Below are 24,791 nucleotides of genomic sequence, written 5' to 3'. Positions count from 1 at the left end.
TGAGATTCAGGTAGAAAATGGGCAGCCAGCAATGTGTTAATGGCCTCCGAGGCCCTAAGGAAGTTGCTAGAAGGATGTGATCAGAGTGTAGCAAAAGGCCCAGGGTGCAGTTTGGATTCCCCCAACATTTTCAGGGGAAGTAGAGAAGTAGTTAGTCAAAGGAACAGTGTGGTGGAGGAGCCGGGGGGGGGGGGGGGGGGGGGCGTGGTGTCCTGCAAGCCAGGGGGGGGGGGTGGTGTCCTGCAAGCCTGGAGCCAGTGAGCTGCTCGGAGGAGGGTGTGGCCAAGTGAAGCAGATGAGGGAAGCGCTGCTACTGTGCAGCAGCCTCAGTGCCAGGTGGTCCTGCTGCCCGGGCAGTAAGCACAGTGTGGGCAGTAAGCACAGCGCAGCACAGCAGCAAGCCCAGAGGGCTCCTCCTGGCGGGCCTGACGGAGAATGGACAGACAAGAAGTGGCTGCAGAATGGAGTTTTCCAGGATATGGAAGCCACAGCACCGGCAAGAAATTCTGGCCCCTCGGCCTTTCTCAGCCTCTCATGACTACAGCCAAACACCTGAGAAAATCCACTTAGGGAGAAAAGAGGCCTGTTTTGACTCTTGCATCTGGAAGTTCAAGTCCAAGATCTGGCTGTCCCATTAGCTTGGAGTCTGATGAGGGTGGAGGAGCTGTTGGGAAGGAAGCACAACATGGCTGGGCAGGAATCAGGGTCCCTGGAAGAAGCAGGAGGTGTGTCCTCCCATGTCTCTCCTTATCAAGCCACTGTGACTCTATCCTAATAGTCCAGTCCAATCTTGTCTCTTCTATCAAGACCCCGTCTCCACACAGCATAACTGGGTTAGACTCCCACCCTCTTCGTACCATGAGCAAATACGATGAAAGGTCCAATTCCTGAGTTGAAGGGGTTTGATAGAGGCCCCAGTGCAGGGGGCAGAAGGTGTCACACAGTCTTGGGCATCAGAGAGGCGGGGTCAGAACCCAGGTGGCAGTATTCACCTTTCCAGAATAGGTTTAGATCTTGTCAAGCAGCTGGGGAAGACCAGACTGTGAGTAGCTGGGCAGCAAGGAATGACTCAGCTCCTCACCTCCCCACCGCAAGGTGCAGATTCAGATCCCTCCTTTAAGGAGTTAGGAGTGAGAGGAAGGTGAGGGTGTGGCAGTGCAGCTCAGGTAGGGACATGATAAAAATTTTCAAAAATATTTATTTATATATTTATTTTAAAGGCAGAATTAAAGAGAGAGAGAATCTTCCATCTGCTTATTTAATCTTCAGATGGCAATTACCAGGGTTGGACCAAGCCGAAGCCAAGAGTCAGGAGCTTCTTCTGGGTCTCCCATGTGGACACAGGATCCCAAGCCTTTCGACCATGCTCTGCTGCTTTCCCAGGTGTTGGCAAGGAGCTGGATTGTAAGTGGAAAAGCCAGGTCTCAAACTGGCGCTCATGTGGGATGCCAGCATCTCAGGCAATGGCTTGACCCCAGTGTGCCACAACACTGACTCCTGGAATTGGGTTTTGTGTGTTGCTTTTATTATTTATGTATATTTTAAAGATTTATTTATTTTTATTCTAAAGGCAGATTTTACAGAGAAGAGAGACAGAAAGATATCCCATCCCCAAATGGCCACAGCTGAGGCCATCCAAAGCCAGGAGCTTCTTCCAGCTCCCTCACAGGGGTGCAAGATCTCAAGGCATTGGGCCGTCCTCCACTGCTTTCCCAGGCCATAAGCAGGGAGTTGGATGGGAAGTGGAGCAGCTGGGACAGGAACTGGTGCCTATATAGGATGCTGGTGCTTGAAGGTAAGAGGATTTAGCCATTTGAGCTACTGTTCTAGGCCCTATATGTAACTTTTATGATAGACATTCTGAGCATAGATATGGACTTGAAGAAAAAAAAAAAAACTAGAAGTGAAGGACTTGAAATTGCTGCAGAGAAGGTAGTGGGTGGAGTCAGGCTTCTAGGGAGCTGGCAGGAGAGCATTGGAAGGAGAGCCAAGAGGGTTTGATTGTAGAGCAGTGAGCCCAGAGCAGTGAGCCTGAAGGGAAGGGAGGCCGGCTAGGTGTTTGTTGCCAATTGCCTCTCCTTTATCATGGAATCATGATGAGGTCTGCTGTGCAGAGTGGGCTGCAGCTACAGCAGGAGGCTTGGGGAATGCCCCACAGTGTGACTGACCCACTGGCCTCCTCCAGTGGGTGGCTGTGACATTTTTCTTGAGCACAGGGACGTAGAGTGTGCAGATAAATTCCAAGTGGAGCTTTGCAGTGTGGCCATGTGGAGGACCAGCACTCAGGGGAATGAGTTCAGGAAGGGGAGGAGGTAACAGGCCGTGAGTGTGTGCTGAGTAATGCAGGAAGCCAAGCACAAGGCTGCTGGATGGATTAGCAGGAACTTCCAGGGGCTGAAGGTACTGTCAGAAATCAAGCAGTGGGGCCAGAGGGATGAGGGTGGTAGAAGAACCAGAACGCTGGTCGGGAAGATGTACCTGGGTCAGCTTCTCATGACTTTAAAATGTCCAAGAGGAACCATTTAGGCAGCAAGGCTGATTTAAGCTTCTGGTTTGGAGTCTCACTGGGCAGGGCTAGGTGGCCATGTTAGTCTGGTACCTGATGAAACCTGGCAAAGGCAGAGCAGGTTCAGAGGGCCAGCCACATGCCCAGGTAGGAACAGAGACATGCAGGGACACTCTGCTGTCCATCCCTAGCCCCACCAGGACTGCTTCATGGCCTCTACCCAAACAGCTGAATCCAATCTGATCACTTCCCCAACCCCGATCCTCCTTCCGATCCCATCATTGGCTCAAGCCTCCATCCCAACCCATCAACCAATTGGGCTAATTACTCCTTCTTTTTTTTTAAGACTTATTTATTTTTATTCAAAAGGCAGATATACAGAGAGGAGGAGAGACAGAGAGGAGGATCTTCTGCCTGATGATTCACTTCCCAAGTGGTTGCAATGGCAGGAGCTGAGCTGATCTGAAGCCAGGAGCCAGGAGCTCTTCTGGGTCTCCCATGCAGGTGCAGGGTCCCAAGGCTTTGGACTGTCTGCCACTGCTTTCCCAGGCCTCAAGCAGGAGCTGGATAAGTGGGGCCGCTGGGATACAAACTGGTGTCACATGGGATCCTGGAGCATGCAAGGTGAGGACTTTAGCTGCTGGGCTACCACGCAGGGCCCGGATGTGTGGTATTGTGAGATTAGGATATTGGATAGATCCTTCACATTGTTACTGAGCTCAGCCAGAACAAGGTGCAGGTGTGAGAGAGAGAGGCAAGTGCTAAGCCAGGAGCCAAGGTCTGTGAGTGTAGATGCCCGACTAGGGCATGGGTGGATGGTGGAGACAACAGGGGGAAGGAGGTGGTTGGCTGAAGGCAGGAGCAACCTTGGCATAGCAATGGAGGAAAGCTGGTGCCTTACAAGTTCATTGGACTCAACTGAACCAAATGCTGTGTTGGTTCCAGGAAATGCCCGAGTCAGCACCAGCTGCCATTGTTTAGAAAAAAACACCCAGGACAGTCAAACCAGTCCAGAGAAAGCGCTCCTTCCCCTAGCCGCTGTTGCACGAAGCATCAGCAGGTGGACATCTGGGCCATCCCCCTCTCCTGGAACTGCACCCAGCCCTCCTTTCCCGTACTGACACTCTCAATGCCCCCTCCCACATCTCACACCCCCAGCCCCCAGTGCTGCCAGTGCCAGCTCTCTGCTCTGGGGACACGGTCCTGGCAGGAACACTCGGCTGGCCATCTTGGGCTGGCGTCATTCCCAGGAGAAGCAGAGCAGAGTTCTCTGGGAGCTGGGCCCGAAGAAGCACATCGTATGTGTTCTTCTCACTCTCTCTCCCCGTGGTGAGCAAGCGCTCATTAGGCAAAACCCTCCTCTTCCCCGGCCCATCCTCAGACCAACTTAAAGAAAACGGAGCCATTTCCCCAGCCTTTTGCTGGGGAGTACAAGTTCTTCTTGCTCAGACACCCACCATAACCTCTAGCCTTCTAGAACACCGTTCTGTTTATACCTTATGTCTTCCAGCAAGCTTGGTAATAATGCACAAGGACCCACTCGCAGGGCCTGCTGCTCTCTCGTTCCTTCCTCCTTTGCCTCGCTGCCCACTGGTGGTTCCGCCCCTTTGCTGGGTGCCCCTCATCACTTGAGAGTGTCCCAGGCCCAGGATGGTAGCCTAGTGGCTAAAGTCTTTGCCTTGCATGCAAAGGATCCCACATGAGCACCTGTTCATACCCCAGCTGCTCCACTTTCCAATCAGATCCCTGCTTGTGGCCTGGGAAAGCAGTGAAGGATAGCCCAAAGCCTTCGGCCCCTGCACCTGCGAGGGAGACCTGGAAATATCTCCTGGCTTCGGATTGGCTCAGCTCCAGCTGTTGCAGCCACTTGGGGGGTAAACTACTAGATGGAAGATCTTTGTCTTTCCTTCTCTCTGTAAATCTGCCTTTCAAATTAAAACAAATAAATCATAAAGAAAAGACAGTATCCCAGTTCTTGGCTCAAGGCCCTCTCTGTTCCCACCCATGGTAATCACAGCCAGGCTCTCAGGTGCCCACCAACCATCACTGTTGGCCCTGTGCCTGCCTCTCCTCCTGTGACAGTTCATGTCTGAGTTACAGAGTGAGGAGGAGAGACAGAGAGCTTTCCGACTGCTGGTCACTTTTCAAATGCCTGCAATGGCTGGGACTGAATCAGGCCAAAGCCAGGAGCCTGGAGCTGCTTCTGGGTCTCCCAAGTGAGGACAGTGGTCCAGCAACTTCGGTCATCCTTCTCAGCTCTCCCAGTACTTTATCAAGGGCCAAATTGGATTGTCAGTAGAACTGCTTGCTTTTGAATCAATGCCCATATGGGACATGAGTGCCAGAGGTAGAGGCTTAACCTGCTCTGCCACAGGGCCTGCTCCAGCTCTGGTCTTACATATCAAGTTACTGCCTTAGCATCTCTACTTGGGTACCTCATAGCCCTCTCTGCCTGTGAGGTCCGTTCTTGCTGTGGTATGTGCTCGTCTCAGCCAGTGGCCACTGACTCCTGCTCCAGGCTCAGGTCACATGCCTTGGAAACTTCCTGACTCCTCTCTCTCCTTCTCCAGCAGCAACTCCTCTCAGCCTGACCTTTAAGAGACACTCAGAATCCAACCAGTTCTGCCTACTTCCTTCACCCAGCCACCGTACCTTCTTGCCTTATTTCTATGAGCTCCTAAATTGAGCTTACTCCCACCCTCTTATAAACAGCAGCCAGATGATCTTCCAGCAGACCCCAAGGCATAAAGGGTAATTTGTCCTCATCTAGAATAAAGCAAAGCATCTTACAGATGGAGTGATCTGGTCCCCCTCAACCTCTCTGGGACCACCTCTTTCCATTTTTTTTTTTAAGATTTATTTGTTTATTCTTATTGGAAAGACAGATTTACAAGGTGAGAGAGAGATAACTTCCACCTGTTGAGTCACTCCCCAGATAGTCACAACAGAAGCTGAGCCAGGAACTTCTTCCTGGTCTCCCATGCGGGTGCAGGATCCTGTGGACTTGAGCCATCTTTGACTGCTTTCCTAGGCTTTAAACAGAGAGCTGGATGGGAAGTGGAGCAGTTGGAACATGAACCGCTGACCATATGGGATGCTGACACTTGTAGCAGACGATTGAGGATTAGCTTAGGTGAGTCACCACACTGGCCCACCTCTTCCTGTTCCTTTTCCTCATCCACCCTACTCCAGCCGCACTGGCCTCCTGGATGCTTCCCTAACACTTTAAGGATGCTCCTGCCTGACTCTGGAGCTTGCTGAGTCCTCTGCCTGCGATGGGCTTCCCCAGGCCCACACACTTTGCCCCTCCCTTCCTTAAAACTTCTATGCAAAGTCTTTTTTTTTTTTTTTTCCTGGGGAGACATTCTACCCAGAGCATAGGGATACACCATAATGGCACCACTCCTCTTTAGTTCAAATCACATTTTTCATTTCTGTCTTTTAAAAACAATCGCCGATCATTTATTTGAGAGGCAAAGAGAGTGAGCGATGGAGGGAGGAGTTATCCATTGGATGACTGGGGCTGAGTGGGCGCTGAAGTCAGAAGCCAGGAGCCAAGAACTCAATGAGATCCTCCACAGGGTCGGAGAAGAGGTTGATTCCTTGAGCCCCTACTTCTGCCTGCTAGGAGCTGCGGTGGCGGGAAGCTGGAGATTGGAACCAGAGCTGAGACACAAACCCAGGCACGCCAATGTAGCAAGTGGGCCATTTCGAGCTGCTGAGCCACCTACCCATTCCTTATCACCAAAAGGCTTATCACCTTTTGAATGTGGGTGAGTCCTGTGAGAGCAATGATGTGAGGCTAGCTACCTTTACGCTGTGTCCCCAGTAGTTAGAACAGACCCTGGCTCAAAGAAGGTAATTGACAAGTATATGTGAAACAAATGTAATTCAGTGTAGCCGGGGACTGGAGAATCCCACAATCTTCTGGGGCCAGCAGTTTTTATAGGAGAGCCTATCTCTTTAAGAATCCCTATAGAACTTGGATTAGGCAAACTTGTCTGTTTGTGTGTTTATGCTAGCATATCTCTAATACTTTCTTCCTACTTCCTGTAAGAATGACCTGTCAATGACGTGGCCTGCAGGTGAGCACAACTACAGAATGCTGGCATTCCATGAGAATTGCTGCTTTAGTTATTCTGTTACAGAGACTCTGTTGCAAGTCTGGCCCCAGGGGAGGCTTTTGGCCAGGTGTTAAATCGCCATAACAAATGTCTGCAAACAGAGCTTCCCACTGATCCAAGACCTGGCCCCATCTCCCTCTAACCTCCATGGGAAAAACTGGGCTTTGATCTAGTGGCCCAACTCAGACCCTGCCTTGGATGAAGGCGTGGTTTCCAAAGGGAAACAATCTCCTTTTCAGATTCATGAAAAGTGCACCTGCCTACCTCACACTTGCGAGAAGCAGTCTTTTTCTATTTGTGTGTGTGTGTGTGTGTGTGTGTGGGCTGTGTCATGATCAGTACACACAACCCAAGTTGGTTTTAAAGCCAGCAGAGTGTTGTTGGCAACTGGAAGTAGGATTCCAGGGGTGGAGCCTCCCCGGGTGGATCCCAAGGCTCGTGGGAGCAAGGCAGAGGCCAGTCTGTCTTACTATTCTGTTCCACTTGCTCCTGAGCTGAGGTCATTTTTGCCTTAGCAAGACCAAGGGTTTCTTCCCAACACTTCTTGGAGCTTCTGTGAACCAAGCCTCTTGGGTCTGGTCCTGGTCCCATGTTAGTCCTTGTGTGGGCCACTGGGCTGATTAACCAGATATGTGTTGCAGCCCCCACTTCCCATGGAGCTGAGGTGGGGGTAAGGATGGGGCCAACCTCCCAATACACATGGACTGCAGGTGGCAGAGGGCGGATGTCCAGCGGAAACTCAAGAGGCTAAAAACACAGGAAGGAGTGTGGACCCTGGACACGTGAAAATAAGGCGTCTGCTCCAGTTCTCAATGGGTTCTGAGTGTCTGGTAGGCCCTGTACTAATTCTTCCCAACCAGGTAGCCAATCACCACAAATTGGGTGGCTCCAAACAACCAAGATTTGTCCTCTGGCAGCTACGGAGGCTCTGGAGATCTTCCACCTGCTGGTTCACTCCACAAAAGCCTACAACAGCCAGCTGGGACTGGGCCGACTGAAGCCAGGACCCTGGAACTCCATCTGGGTCTCCCATGTGGGAGACCAGAGAACTCAGGCTGGATCAGAAGCCAGGCAACCAAGGCTCAAATCAAGCAATATAGAATGAGGGTATTCCAGGTCACCACTTAACCCCCTCACAGGAACCCCACCCTGCCCTCATAGGTCTCTTCTAAGGACATTTGTCTTTGAATTTTGGGCCCACCCCAATAATCCAGGATGGTCTCCTCATCTCAGGATCCTGAATTGCATCTGTGACAACCTTTTTTTCCAACAAAGTAACATGTATAGGTTACTGGGATTCAATGTCGATGACTTTTGAGGGGCACATTTCTCTGTCTCCCCTAGGCATCAACTCAGAAACAAAACAGTATTTAAATAACTAAGATACAAAATTTGTATAGGGCCAGGGTGGTGGTGTAACAGGCTAATCCTCTGCCCTGTGGCACCAGCATCCCCTATGGGCACTGGCTTATGTCCCAGCTCCTCCCAGTCAGGCTCTCTGCCAATGGCGTGGGGAAGCAGAGGAGGATGGCCCAAGTCCTCAGGCCCCTGGATCCATGCAGCTGACCTGGAAGAAGCTCCTGGCCCTCAGCTGTCCATCAGTCCAGCTCTGGTTTTTGTGACCATTTGTAGAGTGGACCAACAGATGAAACATCTCTCTGTCTCTCTCTCTATTTCCGAATTTTCAAGTAAAAATAAATCTTTAAAAAAAACTGAGAAAAAAAATGATTTGTAGATATTCTGAATATAGTCTATCCATGTGTTTTGTTGCCTTTTAAACCGACACACAGCAAAATTTGCTGCAGGACCTGGTGCGATGGCTTAGCGGCTAAAGTCCTCGCCTTGAACATGCCAGGATCCCCTATGGGTGCTGGTTCTAATCCCGGCGGTCCTGCTTCCCATCCAGCTCCCTGCCTGTGGTCTGGGAAAGCAGTGGAGGATGGCCCAAAGCCTTGGGACTCTGAACCTGTTTGGGAGACTGGGAAGAAGTTCCTGGCTCTTGGCTGCAGACCGGCTCAGCTCGGTCTGTTACGGTCACTTGGGGAGTGAATCATCAGATGGAAGATCTTCCTCTCTGTGTATCTGATTTTGCGATATAAATAAATAAATAAATAAATCTTTAAAAAAAAGTCCTTGCTGCAGAGGAAACATAATTAAATTTCTGGCTTGACATTCAGATAAGATTTTAATTTAAAAATAAATTATGTACTTATTTGAAACATAAGGGAAGAGAGAAAAACAGAGAGAGAGAGAGACAGAACACTTCTATCTACTGATTCACAGCCCAAATGCCAGCAAGGCCAGGCAGAACCCAGGGGCCAGGAACCCCATCTGGGTCTCCACCTGGGTGACAGGAGTCCACGCATCCAGCCAGCAGGTGTGGCTCCCAGGTGCATTCCCAGGAACCTGCACTGGAAGCAGAGATTGCCGGGATCCAAACTAGGCATGCCAACACATGAACAATGCCCACCCCAGGTTTCCATTTTAATTATATCAATCCTCCTTCCTTCTTCCAGGTTGGACCAAGAGCTGTGCTTATGTGGGCTTCCTACTCTGTTTTACGTCTCTTTGGTTAAAATGTCAATATTAGGTGTATCAGTACTGGTGACCAATTACACAAACACCTGGATGTAAAAACTCCCTAGGAAGAACCTGCCATGGTAAGAAGATGATTTTCAAATGACTGCATTTCAAGTGACTACAAAACTCACCATCTCGACTGCTGATCTTTTCTTGTCTAGGTGCACATTGGATTAGAGAATCCATAGGGGCCCCCATTCCTCAGGGAAGACAGGGGTGTCACACACAGGTGCAAATATGTGTCCTTTTGTCCCCTCCTCGCATCCACATGCAGCCCAAGCAGCTACCCTTACTGGTTGCTCAGGTTGGACTGGGAGTGTGACCGGCTGCCGGTATTGTCGCTTGAGGCATCTTGGCAGTGGTTCTTGGCATTTAGATCCTTGGCGATCCCAGGGGCTGGGCAAGTGGCTCTGTGCTTTATCAGCAGGGTTAGTCCTACAGGTGTTTCACAAGACCTGGGTGGGGGTAAGGGGGAGCCTGGGGCCTGGGGAGGAGCGTGCTTTCTCAATTTTCCCTCCATCCACCCCTCTGTTTAGAAATAACGGGGGCATTTAACATCCTGGTCTCCCTTTACTGCCAGCTGCAGCTTTCTCTCTGAACAGTGTAAGAGTTGGGTAGTTGTGGGGTGCTGCTTGCTGCTGCACCTGCAGAACCAACTCCGCCCAGTCCTGGCGTCCAGGAATCAGCCTGTCTTGGCAGAGGTCCCTTTGGCATTGGAGGCAGGATGATGTCATGGGTTTGGGTGGGCAGATCCTGCCAGCCACAGCCCTGTTGGTGACCATGACCAGCCCCTGCCCTGGTCTGCTCCCCGGATTCCCACGATTGCTCATTTGCTTGTGGGTTTGTGGGTAGTATTAATTAAAGGAATTTATTAACACATTAACTTGTTGGGGGCCAGAACAAATTCAGGCTAATTATGGCACCGGCATTCTTACTGATGCTTATGGTAACATGATATTACTACCAAGAGAACAGGGACAGTGTAGCACCTAGATGCGATTCTGACAGTATCATGGTTCTTCCCTCCCAGTCTCCTGCATCAATCAGGATCAACTAACTTCTTTGAGGCTCCTCCCAGCGCCGCTACTTGTCAGACTAAATGCAACCTAACCCCCAGGCTGAGCGTCAGGGTGTGTGGGGAAGGTCCACGGCTTCTCTCCTGGTGGGTCTATTCACACCCCTAAGCATGGTCTGAGAGTGTAGCTCTGGGTTGCAGCTGGGGCTCCCCAAGAGTGCTCCAGGTAGGACTTGAGACTAGTACAGCAGGCTGAGGAGGAGCAAGCTGAGTAGATACAGGGTAGCATTTCACTGAGTTAAGGTCCCCTCTGGTGGGACCCTGTACCTTTCCTGAGGAGAGTGCAAGACTTGTGTACAGTCTAGGTAGGACTCCCCAGTGACCTGCTGGAGGTGCGAACGTGTGTGGGGAGCATGGACGTGTGTTCCCTCAAAAGGGACTGGCCAGCGGCTTCCTGGAGAGACAGGTGTCGCCCTGCTGCTGGGCACACCCAGTTGCAGCTCCCAGGGTCAGTCGGGCAGGCCAAGCAGACCCCACGCGAGAGGGCGGGCCCTGGCAACACTGCCCTGGCCAAGCCTTGCGGCGTTTTGTTTTGTTTTGGGGGTGCACACAGGACTCACTCACTGCAGGCTTCTAGGAAGAGGTGCCCGGTAGGCTGGGAAGGGCGATCCCGAGTGGGAGGCCCCTCGGGCCGTGTCCCCCACCCCGGCCTCCGCCGCTCCCCTTGCAAAACCAGGCTGACCGCGGCCTGGAGGGACCTGCCGGGGCGGCGGCCGGGCCCCGCCCTCCCGGCAGCAGCGGCGGCGGCCGGGGCGGCGGCTCCAGTGCGGGGCGGCAGCCGGGCCAAGGCGACACCCCGCGCTCGCCCTGCCACCTGCGCGGCCCGCGGGCGCCGCCTCCAGCCGCCGGTCGGCCGCGTCCTCCGCGCGCGCTCGGCATTCAAGTTCAGGGCCCGGCGGCCCCGGCAGCACCGAGCCCGGCGGGGGCTGCGGCCGGCGCCGGCCGAGCGCGCGCCCCCAGCGCTGCGGACCGGGACCTGGATCGGCACCCGGGGAGGACCCCCGCCAGTGACGCCGCCGCCGCAGGCCCGGAGCCCGGGGCCGCGGGACCCGCGAGATGGCCGATGAGGTAGACTGGCTGGACCTGCCCGGCCGCTGGACCTACGGAGTTGACTGCGGTGGGAGGATCTTCTTCGTCAAGTACGTGGTGCTGGTGCTACTGCTGCTGGTGGAGGGGGTGGCGCTTGCTCTGGCTCGCTCTGGCTCGCTCGGTTTCCCGTTGTTTTTTTTTTTTTCTTGAAAGTTGCCCAACTTGAAAGACGGTGGGGCTGGGGGCGCGGGGTGGCCGGTGGGGACTGGGCGTGACTAACGAGTTTACGGCCGCGTGTTTGAATGGTCTCCCGCCTTTCCTTCTGTGGGGCAAAGTCCAACAAGGGCGCAGTCTCTTCCCGGAGCCCGGTGCGGGATGGCGATGGCGGGGCAGGGGCTGCCGGCCTCCCTAGGTCCAGCACGTTCCACTTCCCAGCCTGGACTTCTTCCAGCTCCTTCTACGCGGGGGCCAGAGGAGGGTCCTTCTGCAGTTTCCCTTTAGCCTTCCTCTTGGGACAGGCAACCCTGGGCGGCCTCCAATCTCGTGGTGTCGCCTGGCTGCGGGATGTGTGTGTGTGTGTGTTGGGGGGTGTCTCAGTGTCCCAGTTCAGCAGCTCTCCGGGCCGGACAGCCAGCGCCTGCTGTAGATTCCTCATTCTGGAGCGGCAGGGCCTCTGTCTGCTGTGGGCTACTAACGTATCTGCCTGGTCACATTTCACAACCAAAGCCGCTCTGGTCTCTTCTCTTGACAACCGGGTGGCCCTGCCTCCAGCCCTTGGCTGTCTCCTGCCACAGGCGCCCTGCCAGCCACCTGTCGGGGAGGGATCTCCCAAGTCCTGGCTACCCCTTGAAGTGTTGGAACGGGGACCCCAGGTGCTGAGAGGGGACCCTAGCAGGGAGGCAGAGCTGTCTCCACACCACCAGACCTGGGCAGGCATCTCCGTTCCCTCCAGGGCTGCTGTTTCCCCATCTACCTTGGCCCTGCGGTAATTATCACCTCCTTATCCTAATTGATGTTGTAATCACCTTGTTTTAGAAATGAACTCCCCTGCAGTCTGGACACTGAAGTCGGGGAACTTCCCAGTGCAAATAGGAGTCACACCTTCCCCTATTGCCCTGCCCCCAGGGGGCCTCCCAAACTGTCCTGTGGAGTGGCACAGCCTCAGCTCTTTTCCACAAACTTCCATTGAGCCTCGGCAAGGGGTGGAACATCACAGTGGGAAAAGGCAAATGAATGCTTAGGAAATGATATGATGTGTCCCAGAGGTGTTCATTTACATGATGCTGGCAAGGCGGGGAGGTGGGGAGATTACGTAGGGAGGGCCTCCTGGAGGAGGAAGCACCTGAGACAGGAGAAGAGAGAGAGAGATGAGGAGCAGAGGCCAGCGGGAGGAGTGCAGGGCACAGGTGCAGCAGGCCTCAGCAGAGTGCCATGGATGCTCTGAACGTGAAAGATGAGACCTTAGGAAGCAACTCACAGCTGGCCTGGGCTGCTGGCAGGGCCTGCGTTAAAGCCGTGGGAACAGGGGTGTACAGGGAAAGATGGATATAAGGACAGAAGGTGGGAGGAGAAACGCCCTGGAAAAAGTAAGTGTGTGCCTCCGGGCTGTGTGTTGGGGATGGCAGAGCCCAGGCGGAGGAGAAACTTCAAGGATTCCCAGGTTGAGCTTGGCCAAGATTGGGAGAGTGCAAAGAGGAGTACTGAGTTCTGTGGAGGACAGTGAGGCTGACATAGTCCAACAGACAGCTGGAGGGTCAGGGGCTGAAGAGAGTTCTAGGAGTCACCTATGGAGAAAGAAGCATCCAGAAGGATGTGAGGCGGGAGGTTGGAGGGGACCAGGGCAGTCATAATGGAAGGATGGAGGGAGAGAGTCAGGGTGTGTGTGTATGTGTGTATGTGTGTGGAGGCCTGGGGTGGGGCGCGGGAGGGTGTTGAGGGTGGAATGGGGGAGAGTGTTGAGGGTGGGGCGTGGGAGGGGTGTTGAGGGTGGGATGAGGAATGGGTGTTGAGGGTAGGGCACGGGAGGGGTGTTGAGGGTGGGGCGCGGGAGGGGTGTTGAGGATGCAGACAGGTGTTGTCCAGCAGATTGAGGTTCTGGAAAAGCTGGGAGTGGTGGGGGTGGGGAGGGGGAGCGGGGCAGTCACTTGTGGTCACCCATGTTTTTTCCTCAGGATAAGATCCTTGTAGGGATGTGTAGAGAGGGGCGGGGGCGGGGTGGAGGAGGGGCGAGCAGGATGGGAGGCTGGCGGGAAAGCCACAGAACATTCAGCAGCCTGACTGGCCCCTGAGCACATGCTAGGGGCACACTTGGGGTCCATAAAGCTTGGGAAGTGTGGCTTTGTGGTGCCCTGGTCCTCTCAGGCCACTTTCTGCATTAGCCCAGCTGGGGAGGAACCGCTGCACCTGCGCGGTGCTGGGCGGGGCTGATGGGGCTGGGGGCGGGGAGGGAGGCACAGGATACTGGGAAGGACAAGAGGAAGAGGGAGTGGAGAGTGTGCCTGGCTTGCTTGCTGGTGATCTCCAGGTGAGGGAGACACACAGCAAGGCCCAGGCCCGGGAGCTGTCAGCGTGAGCGGAGGCCAAGTGCTCCATCAGGGTCCTCCTTTCCTGGGCTGCCCGCCCACCGCCACCCAGCCTCCCAGCACACAGCGTGGCCCCAGTACTCAGGTCACCAGAGCAGCAACGGCTTCTTTTCCTGTCTCTCCTTTCTGTGTGCCTTTTACTTTCTTTTTAAAAATATTTTATTTACTTATTTTTAAGGACTTTTTTTTATTGGAAAGTGAGATTTACAGAGAGAAGGAGATACTGGAAGATCCGTCTGCTGGTTCACTTCCCAAGTGGCCTAATCACACTGGGCCCCACCTTCTTTTTTTTTTTTTTTTTAGATTTATTTATTTTTCATTGGAAAGGCAGATTTACAGAGAGAAAGAGGGACAGAGAGAAAGATCTTTCATCCACAGGTTCACTTCCCAAGTGGCCGCAATGGCTGGAGCTGAGCCTATCTAAAGCCGGAAGCCAGGAGCCTCTTCTGGGTCTCCCATGTGGGTGCAGGGTCCCAAGGCTTTGGGCTGTCCTCTACTGTTTTCCCAAGCCACAAGCAGGGAGCTGGAAGCGAAGTAGGGCAGGCAGAACTCAAACCAGTGCCGATATGGGGTCCTGGCTTGTGTAAGCTGAGGATTTAGCCACTGAGCTATTGCACTGGGCCTCTGTGTGTGTATGTGTGTGTGTGTGTGTCTTAAAAAGATTTATTTGTTTGAGTTACAGAGAGAGAGGGAGGTAGAGAGAGCACGAGAGATCTTCTATCTGTTGGTCCACTCCTCAGGTGGCCACAGTGTCCAGGACTGGGCCAAAGCAAAGCTAGGAGCCAGGAGCTTTCCCTGTTCTCCCACGTGGATGCAGGGGTGCAAGCACTTGGGCCATCTTCCGCTGTTTTCCTAGACCATTAACAGTGAGCTGCAGCAGAACTAGAGCAGCTGGTGCACATGTGATAAGCCCGTGTTGCAGGAGGTGGCTTTACCAGCTGTGCCTCAAATTTGGCCTCTGCTTCTTTTCTTTTAAAGCTTTATTTTATTTAAAAGGCAGAGTGGTGGAGTGAGAGAGAGAGAGAGATCTATTCAGTTAATTTCCTAGATGACAGCAATAGCTAGCACTGGGTCCAGCTGAAGCCAGGAGCCAGGAACTCTACCTGGGTCTCCTGTGTGGGTAGCGGGGGGGTGGGGAGCAGAAACTTCAGCCATCACCTGTGGGCAGCAGCTGGTGGACAGACACACACCACAGTGTATCCTGTGGTGGTCTACTTCTCCATGATGGGTGGGCATTGAGTCACTGGCTCCTGCTGCCACACAGAGCCACGGAGGCTCGGACTATGTGGATCAGCTCACCTATAAACCCAGACACTGAGAAAACACAGGCCAGGCCATCGTAGTAGCAGCACAGGTGTGGCTGGTGGGGAGGGAGGAAGCGGGGAATCACAGAGGGGCACAAGGCAAGTTTGAGGAGGTCATTGTCTTGATTTGAGTGATGATTTCATATGTTAAAACATCGAGTTATATACCTTACATATAGTTTATTGTATGTCTTGTGTCAAATTGGATGGAGTCTTTTTTTTTTTTTAAAAAAGAGTTATTTATTTATTTACTTGAAGGGCAAAGTTACAGAGAGATATCTCCTGCCCACTGGTGCACTCCCCAAGTGACCACAGCACCTGGGACTAGGCTAGCTGCCTAGTTACCTGAAACTCCGTCCAAGTCTCCCATGTGGGTGGCAAAGGTTATGCACCTGGGCTATCCCTCTGCTTTCCCAGGCACACCAGCAGGGAGCGGCTTAGGCATCCGTGCTATAATGCTGATCTCAGATGGAGTCCTTCTCAGTGGGGTTTCTTGTGTGTCAGTGGCAATTCACACCCTCCAGGGTAGCTTTGTCCCGTTTCGTATCCCGAGTGCCACCCTGAAGCCTGGAAGAGCCAGGTTGCCCAGAGTTGCGCATTCACACACCTGCATTGGTCAGGTTCTTCTGGTGCGACACACGAGGTCACATCTGACTCTGGAACCATCTGTCTTGTGGCTGGTTGGGGGTGACTGTGTGAAAGGGCTCCTGTGCAGCCCAAAGGGTCTGATTTGGGGGTGATCACTTTACCAGGGCCAAAATAGTAGAAAGGGCTTTTTAATTTTTATTTATTTATAATAAATCCTGGCTTCCTGTGTTGATTGTGACTTGCAACAGCTTCTCTAATCCTCAGCCTGGTAATGCGAGGGCATGTTGGGAAGGAGAGATGGAGTGCTATAGGCCCTGGGATTTCCCTGTGTTTTCCTGGTCAGCCGAGTGTTTCCCTGGTCTGCCAAGCAGCAGCCGGAGCCCAGAGCTGCATGTAGTTCTCCCCCGTGGGTGCAGGGGCCCATCCTCTGGGACTTCTTATACTTTCCCAAGCACAATAGCAGAGAGCTGGATCAGTGCTGCCCTGCTGGCATCACCTCCTTGACATTCCCCGTCCTTGTCCTTGTGCAGTAACCCTGATAGCTCAGGAGGGCCTGTGGTCCCCACTGCCCTGTGTTGCCAGGTGTTTCCCTGCTCTGCCGGAAGCTGGGGGTCATTGTCCGATGGTGCTGTGGGTTCTTGTGTCTGATGCTTCCTTGTGGTCCTCCCGCAGTGATGAGGACAAGTCAACCAGCTGGATGCACCCTGGCACGGGAGCCTCCATCCAGAGTGGACACACCGCCAACCCAGGTAAGGAGCCCTGCAGGCCCCAGTTGTGTATGAGGTCGCAGTGGGCAGCCTAGCTCTTTCCTTCCTCCTGGGATAACCTTGGCATAGCCCTTGGACTGCACTCCCGTGGTGGGGTTGCTGTGCAGGGGCTCCAGGCTCATGTTAAGCTCTCCCCAGGCCTCCCCTTCTGTGCTGAGTGTCTGGGAGCAGGTGACAGAGGAGCCACAGTTTGCCCCTCTCCCATTCCTCTGCCTGCTCAGAAACCTCCCTCTCCTGGGGCTCCTGACTGGGTCAGAACCCAGCTCCCAAGTACTACGTGAACTAGTGAATTAACGCTTGAAAGAACAACTGTGGGCTAGAATGAGCACAGGAGCCAGGAGCTTCACACAGGGACTGGCATTCTTGGGCAACCCTCTGTAGCCAGCCAGTGTGTACACTGGTGGGAAGCTGGATAGGAAACAGGTAGGTGTCCTCAGTGGTACCTTGACCACTGTGTCCAGTGCCTGCTCTATGCTGTGGACTTCTGTGCCATTCTGGGAATGCTCTGTTGGTGCTACAAACCACAGTTCCATTTGCCACTTGTGGGCAACAGGCAGTTGGCATGTAGTTAGCTACACTGAGAACCTGCATTTGAATGAGTCTGAATGTCAACAGTCCCATGCAGCTGGCAGGATATCTTGCATACTAGGGGGAAATGTGATGGGAGATGGGACAAAGCCACTTGGAGTCCCCTCCTGGGGAGAAGGTCCCCTTGCTGGCCCTCGGCAGTCCCCTACGTGAGGGGACACATCCAGGCCAACCACCCACAGACAACCGAGGAGGAAGGCTTCCATCTGTTTTTGCAAGGTGTATCCGTTTATTTGAAAATCGTTGAGATGTGTGAATCATTCCATCCACTGATTCGCTCTGCACATGGCTGCAGTGTCCTGGGCTGGGCTGAGCAGAAGCCAGAGCCCAGAGCTGCACATTGGTCTCCCCCATGGGTGCAGGACCCAGTCCTGTGGGCTGACTTCTACTTTCCCATGCTAATGGAGAGAGCTGGATCAGAAGCACCCCTCCCATCCCCCTCTCCCCTCCATACAGGAGAAAAGGAAAATTGGAAGCATTTATCCCACCCACCTTGCCCCCATACTGTGACCCTCCCCACCCCATTGGATGGTTTTCATGGGCCTGTATTCTTGTCAACTATGTGAAAAACATCAAAACTAAAATTAAATTAAATGAAGATCTGGACCCAGATCCGTTTGGGTTCAAACCCTAGGTCCATCACTGAACCCCCTGCACCAGCCTCTGCCATCAGTGAGGTGGAGAGGCTGTACCTTTCTCTTCTGGTCGTGATTAACACTCAACAATGCACGGCAGCCATACTGTCCCCCTCAGGCAGGAGTGGACCAAGGCTGTGGTCAGGGTACCCCAGGCACATGCAGAAGCTCAGCAAGGGCTGAGAGGGGAGCCGGGTCAGGAAGCCTCAGCAGCAGTTGGCCTCAAACTGGCATTCTGATATGAGATGTCAGCATTGTAGCTAGTGGCTTCACCTGCTGTGCTACAATGCCACCAGCCCTTAGGGGTCGTTTGAGAGAGTGATTGACTTTTCCACTTGCTTGTTCACTCCTCACACACCTGTAATAGCCAGGGCTGGGCTAGGTGGAAGCCAGGAGCCTAGGCCTCCATGCCGGTCTCCCCTGTGGACCTCAGGGGCCCCACCATCCGAGCCATCGCCTGCTGCCCTCCCAGGTCCGCGTGAGCAGGAAGGCTGTGGTGGTGGAGTGGCCGGCCACGGAGCCAGCAATCACCTGTGGATGTTCTGAGCAGTGGCTTAGCCTCCGTCTGGGTGAGGGTTGGGGTTGTTCCAGATTCTGCTTCTTTCCCATTCTGGGCTGCAATCACTGTGTTTCTAGGCCCTGGTGTAGATCGTTGGGAACGGGCAGAGCCCAACGCCTTCGTTTTCTGGTAGAGAAACGGAAGAGCAGAGAGGGAGCCCCTGGCTCAGGACCTCTGGGCCGAGGCAGGTGGCATCTGAGGTCAAGGCGCAAGTTCTGGAGGTGGACACCCGAGCTCTCCATCAGTGTGGTCTTGAGCCCGTGGCTGAATTCTTCCAAGATTTAGCTTCCTCGGCTATGGAACCGGGATCGGCTTAGCCTCAAAAAGTGGCAGCCAGGGTTACAAGGTGACTTGGCCCCATGGGGCCTCCACTGCAGAGCTCAGCTTCAAAGCCCGGCTGGTCTGGCTGCTGCCTTCTGTGTCTCTGTGGCTTATGGCCCGGGTTCTTCCAGCTCATCGTCCCTCTCAGTGGGACCTAGAGAGCAACGAGCACTGATGAGCCCGTGCCCCAGTTGCGGGCTTTCCAGGGCTGGGAAGGGGTTAAGATGCCCTGGCCAGCCGCTTGTCAATAGGGCAGCTGCCTCTGTGGGCTCTCAGCCTGGACAGGAACATAAACCCTCTTGGTGTTGCCCAGGACAGAGGGAGAAGGCAGGGCCCGAGTCCACACTGGCTGCCTTCCCGGGCCCATCACAGAGGCAGGCTTCTTCATGAGGCTGACCCAAAGGGGTTCCATGTGCCTGGGCAAAGCTGCTGCTGCACACCCTCCTGAATGAGCTGTCCTCCTGCGGGGACGCAGGGGAACAGGCAGCATTGACGGAGGCGCACAGAGGAAACAGTGTGGGGCTTGGGAGGCCACCGACCAACACTTCCTGTGTGACTTTGAGTGATGGCCGGGTCTGAACCTCAGTTTCCCCACTTGTCAGCACGTTCCAGCTCAATGCACCAGGCCGATGATATGCCCAGCTCAGGGGCTGCTGGCACACTTCTCCAGGCCTGGTCCTGGGTGGGAACTGGGCTCCTTAGCTGCCCCATTCCAGTGGCAGGGCAGGACCTTGGCTCTGCTGTCTGCAGCTGATCCAATGGGGGCATCAGTGAATGCCAGACAGGTGTTGGGAGATGCGAACTCTCTCTGTCTATTAATTAAAAAAGGAAAGGTAAAGTCCATTTCTGGACCTTGATTTCCCAGGTCCCTGGAGATTGGAACCTGAATCTCGGTGTGAGATCCCCCTTTGGCTCCATTTCCTCTGTGTGATAGAGGAGGGACAGTGGCCAGTGGGACATTTCCCATCCTCCATGCTCGCTGCACCTGCTGGCTGGTGCAGTTAGTGGATGGGCGAGTGCCACCGGGCACTGAATCATTTGGTTCCTTTGCTTGTCTGCTTGTTCATCAATGGAAGATGTCCAGCCATGCTACCTCCTTCACTGCTTATTGGAAATGAGGAGCCTTAATGGTGAGACAGTTGCTTTGGCCTAAGGGGTGATCCTGCTCCCCGGTCCCCAGTGCCAGTCGGGGCTGTAGGGGTGGGCTGGAAGGCAGGCTAGGTGCAGGGCGTCTCATGTTGGGGTCTTGCTTCCTTGCAGGTTTACCCAAGGGCTGGGAGATGGATTGTACCGCGGAAGGAGCTGTGTATTTCATCAAGTGAGTAATGAAGCTACGTTTCCCCTCTGTTGTGCTGTAGTCCTTACTCACTCCTGTGGAGAGGAGACTGCCAGGCTGTTGTAAGGCCTGTGGGAGGCCCTGGGGAGCACGGGAGCTCCTGGGCCTGGTGCTGGAGCCAAGGGGAATGCATGTGTCTTCCTGTGTTTACGTTGGCATGGGTGCTGCTGCTGTCACCTGTGGGATGTTTCCTAGGATGGGGTGGGGTGGGGTGCTGGGCTGGGCTGTGCAGGTGGGAAGGAGGTGGCTCTGCAGAGTGGAGGAAGAGTCCTGGGGGCTGTGAGAGCCGTCATGCAGGGCCTACTGTGAGGCAGGAGGGGTGGGTGCCCACTGGAGGAACACAGCCGGGTGGGTGGCACAGGGCCAACCCCAGGCCCTCCTGCTCTGCTGGCTGGAACAGCTCTGTTCTCTGCTGGGAGACTTGGGATCAGGCTGCTCTGTTGGCCAAGCTCAAGGTGCCCCGGAGAAAGGCCTGGGGCTGCAGGGAGGCAGCTGTCCAGTGGGACTCCCTTCATTCCACCCTGGCTTCATTCCTGTGTGTGAGGCTGGGCATGCTGGGGCCTGTGGGCCACCTGCCCAGTCTGGCTGCCCATTCTGCAGAGCACAGCTGGGGACACCACACTGCTAGAGGGGCCCTGCCTGGCTACAGAAGGAGGACCCTGTCCTCATCCCTGCCCCCACCACTAGAGGGAGGCCCCTTTCTATCCCAGCCGAAGGGCACCAGGCACTTGGGTCTGCTCTGAAATCATGTAGCTATCCTGGCCCAAGCTTAGCCTGGACTTGAACCCAGGCTTTCCTGCTCAGGTCCCTGGGTCTCTCCTGTCTGCCTCCCAGCTGACGTGTGGAGGTTCTTTTAGAGACAGTGGCCTGCTGGAGGTTGTTTCCTAGGCCATTTTTGTGTGTCCTTTGTCACTCACTGATGGCCCTCAGGTCATGCCGACTCTCAGATGCCCTGTTTCTGTCAGGTCAGGCCTGTGCCCACCTCCGGGCCTTCGCACATGCTGTCCCAGGGGGCGAGTGGACGCCTTCCTTCGGCATTCCCCGGCCTGGCTCCCACTTGTCACCTGGCTCAAGTATCACATCAGAGACACCTTTCCTTGCTGCTCCGTTGGAAGCTGCCCCTCTTCATAGCACCTGCTGCCACCAGAAGTGTGTGCTTGTGTGTAGCTGGTGCCTTGCTGTGGGAGCCGAGAGCAGGTGCTGCTCGCTCTGACCTCCAGCCCGTCTAGGACAGAGCAGGCACCTGACACTGTGGTGAATGGGAGGCACTGGCAGGTGAACAGTGTGTGCACTGAAGCCTTGCTCCAGCTGCCAGCCCGCGGCTTTCTCCTGGACTCCCCGTTCGGACTTAAAGTCTTCCTGTCGGAGACGCCTCCACCTTCCCCCTCACCTGGGGGTCTCTCAACATGCCCCCAGCCCTCTTCCCCACTTCTCATCGCTCTGAGTCTGTGCCCATGGTCACGCTCCCTGGATCAGCCCAGCAGCTTCCCCACGGATGGTCGCATGGTCACGTTCCCTGGCTTGGTTGCTCCGGGTGTGCTTTTGCTGAATGCACGCGTGGTCAAATCTTCTTTCGTGTGTGTGATGTTACAATGCCTGTTGGAGTGTCCAGGCCTGGATTCAAGTCCTGGCTTCACTTCCTTCGCTAGGTCCTTCTCAGTCTGAAGGCAAACCTTAATAACTACCTCTATGACACAAGGTCTGTGTCATGCTGGATACCTGGCTTCAAAGCTGGGCGTGTGGCCTCCTTCTTGGCCTTGTGCACCCTTAAGCTCCTGTGTGGCCCCCTGTGGGGCCAGAGGGTCTCAGCTGAGCCCCTTGTGTGAGTGAATGAATGATACCAGCTGGCGTTCTATGTGGCAGTGCCTGGCATGCGCAGTTCCCACGAAGGCAGTTGGTTGGTGGGCAGATCCGAGACTTTCAGGACACCCTCCCAACTCCCCTACTCTGAGGCTGCAGTCGCCAAGCGTCCTGCCTTTACCAGGAAGCAGGTGGGAAAGAGGAAGGGTTGGAATGGACAGTGTGCTACTGTGCACTTACCACATCCGTCCATTAGAGGGCACCAGAGCACACATGATGGGTCCTGTCTGGCCTTCAAGGGACCTGCTCAGCGGGGACTCCCATAGTCCCTTCTCTGGCTGAGGGTGCTGGCAGCACTACCTCGACCCGCCCCGGTCACCTCTCCACCCTCATGAGTCAGGAGGACTCTAGTGGGCAAAGACCTTGTTGTGTGAAACTCACTGCTAGCCATTGCCTCTCTCCCCAGGGTGGTCCTGACAGTTGGCAGGCACAGGGACTGGCAGGGACCCGCTTTGCAGGACCACACCCTGATGACCCCAGCTGTTGCCATGCTCAGGGAGCTCTGCCCAGTCGCTATTCCACTTCCTTGTTCTGCTCTGAACACTTCCTCAGGGTGGGGGTGGGGGAAGATGGGCAGGAAGGGGTGGGTGGACAGGTCCCCCGCTCTGTGCCTTGTACACCTGAGTTTCCTCCAGACCCACCCTGGAGGCCCCAAGAGGACCACACTGAGAGGCAATGAGTCAGCCTGGGGCTTACCAGCACTCCAATGGTGACTTTGGACTTCACTGCTGAGTGACAGAGCCTGCAGGAAGCTGGGACAGCCAGGCAGGTTCTGCCTCCTGCCGTCCGCCATGTGTGTGGCCGTCCTTCTCTGCTGGCCTGCCAGCACAGGGATTCAGCTTCAGGAAAGGGAGGGGATTTCTCTCTGGATTTCTCAGCCACTCTGCGGGAGCCCAGACCCGTGAGCCACCCAAAGTGGAGGCAGGCCACCCCACTCCCACTTTACCTTAGCCCCTCCTGTCCCCCAGGAGCAACCACAAGCTCTGGAGGATCTGAGAGTCAGAGGAAGGCTCCGTCTGCAGCCCTTGTCCTGTCTGCCAGAGAGTATACCTGCCCAGCAGGCCCGTCTGTCGCTGCCTGGTTTAGCTGCCCTCCTCCCCTGCCCCAAGCTGAATCTTTTGCCCCATTGGCTCCTTGAGGCCTGGGACCCCCATGAGCGGGTGTAGCCTTGCTCCTTGCCTGTTCCAGGTCTAGAGTGGCAGGATTTAATTGGTCTTGCTTGGTCCTGGACCGTCACTCACAGCTTCCCTGCTCCTGCGGTTGAGTGGCTTGGCCATCCATGTCCACATAGCCTTGGCCTGGCCCCACATTCTGGTTGAGTGGGGTTGCTAGGCTGGTACAGACTGCCTAACCTGAGCCCTAGCCAGCCCTGGGGTGGGGAGGATGGACCCTGCCAGCAGCTCCTGGCTCCTGGCTTCAGCCCAGGCTCCCGGGTGGGAGCAGAATATGTGTGATTCAGGCCAGCTCATCCCTAAGCATGCATCTTGGATGGAAAGAGGCTCAATCTTAGCACCCAGTTGCTCTAGTAATAAAGGGAAGAGACCTGCTGGGTGTGTGTGGGGAGCCAGGAAGGTGGTCTTACAGGTGCGCCTCCATGACCTTTGCTTCTTGCCGGAATTCTGTGCTCAACCTGGAGCTTGCCAGGTTTGGTCTGCAGCTCCTGGAGTTCGAGGGATCCGATGATCTGAGACTGTGAACCTGCCTGGAATTTGGGAGCAGGTCCCCATTTTCTTCCTGTCTCTGAGCTTGGTGTTAGAGAAGCTACTAGCTTTGTAGTACTCACAGAGATAACCCTGTGGGGTCCAGCTTCTTCTGCTGCAGCCCTACCTTCTGTCTTAGGCCCCCTGCAATGCGACACCTAGGGTCCCCTGGCCGGGCCAATACCCTTGTCCAAGGCTATGAGACACCCGTTTGGGCTTGAGACCAGCAGATCCTAGCATCTTGGCCCAGGCTCCAGCCCTCTCTCAAAGTCTGTTGCTTTCATTGCACTGTGTTGGGGTGGGAAGATTTGGGAATACCAGGGCCCTGGCTGAGTCCTCCTGATACCTGGAGCTGTGCTTGTTAGCCAGGGCTGGGAGCAGAGTAGAGGGCAACGGCAGGCAGCCTGGGTGAGGCTCCCTGTGTGATGCTGGGCTGCTGGGCAGTCTCCAGCTCCCTGCAGTCTCACGGGAGGACTCTCAAAGCACGGCTTCCACAGCCGGTGGCTTTGCTTCCCTTTGAGGGCATCCTGGTCCTGAAGGCGGCAGGTGGTGTAAAGTCAGGGCGGCTGAGCTGCCTTGCCCGCCCACCCGCCTCCCGCATCCTCTGCAGGCAGGTGGGTGGAGGGGGAGGGCTGCGGGGGAAGGGGACTGCAGGAGTAGTTAGCAGCTTGTTGCTGGTGTGCATGGAGTTAAACCTTTCCAGGGACTATTTACTCCTGATCCTAAGTGACAGCTTGGGGAGGGCGCATCACGTGGCTTGAAATCCCCTTGGGAGCCCATGGAGCATGCCCAGCTGCGCCTGCCTGGGAAAGATGCTGGAGTCTGCAGCCACCACAGCAGCGTCCTCACCCGCGCCAGGGACCTGCCAGCCCCAGCGATGACTGATTAGCTCCGATCCTGTCCAGAGTCTCTCGCTTCTGAAGGGGGCCCCTCGGGGAGGAGGACCCAGCCTGGCCTGAGCTGGGGGAGGGGCGCTCTTGGGCTCCCCGGTGGGAGTTTCCAGCCCCGGATCACACCTCCACTCCCAAGCCAAAGCCCAAACTGGTGAGTCGGTTTTGATGCAGCAGGAGGTGGGTGGCTTGGGTTGTCGCCGCTGCTGCCGCGCTCACCTGCCCCGGAAGCCTGGCCTCTCGCACTGCGGCTGCTGCGGTCCCCACCCTCATCCCTGGCCGGCGGTGCTGGGGATCATGGATGCTGAGACGCTAATTATAGCCTCTTGGTGCCCCCGCCCCCACCT

At 55.1% G+C, this 24,791-nt stretch overlaps 1 protein-coding gene across 1 annotated transcript in view; it reads left to right on the top strand.

Annotated features, from left to right (window-relative positions):
- Positions 1-11,277: 11,277 nt before the first annotated feature.
- Positions 11,278-24,791, top strand: part of PLEKHA6 (pleckstrin homology domain containing A6) — a 130,311-nt gene continuing 116,797 nt past the window's right edge. Inside the window, exons 1-3 of the mRNA XM_040985490.1 lie at positions 11,278-11,424; positions 16,461-16,537; positions 19,919-19,976. Of these exons, the coding sequence (XP_040841424.1) occupies positions 11,342-11,424; positions 16,461-16,537; positions 19,919-19,976 (218 nt within the window). The 5' untranslated portion in view covers positions 11,278-11,341. The remainder of the gene's footprint in view (positions 11,425-16,460; positions 16,538-19,918; positions 19,977-24,791) is intronic.

The sequence above is a fragment of the Ochotona curzoniae genome, unplaced genomic scaffold, assembly GCF_017591425.1.
Source record: "Ochotona curzoniae isolate NIBS_2020 unplaced genomic scaffold, NIBS_Ocur_1.0 contig_430, whole genome shotgun sequence".
Taxonomy (NCBI): Eukaryota; Metazoa; Chordata; class Mammalia; order Lagomorpha; family Ochotonidae; genus Ochotona; species Ochotona curzoniae.
Note: the sequence above shows the minus strand (reverse complement) of the source record. Positions and strands in the feature narration are given on the sequence as shown.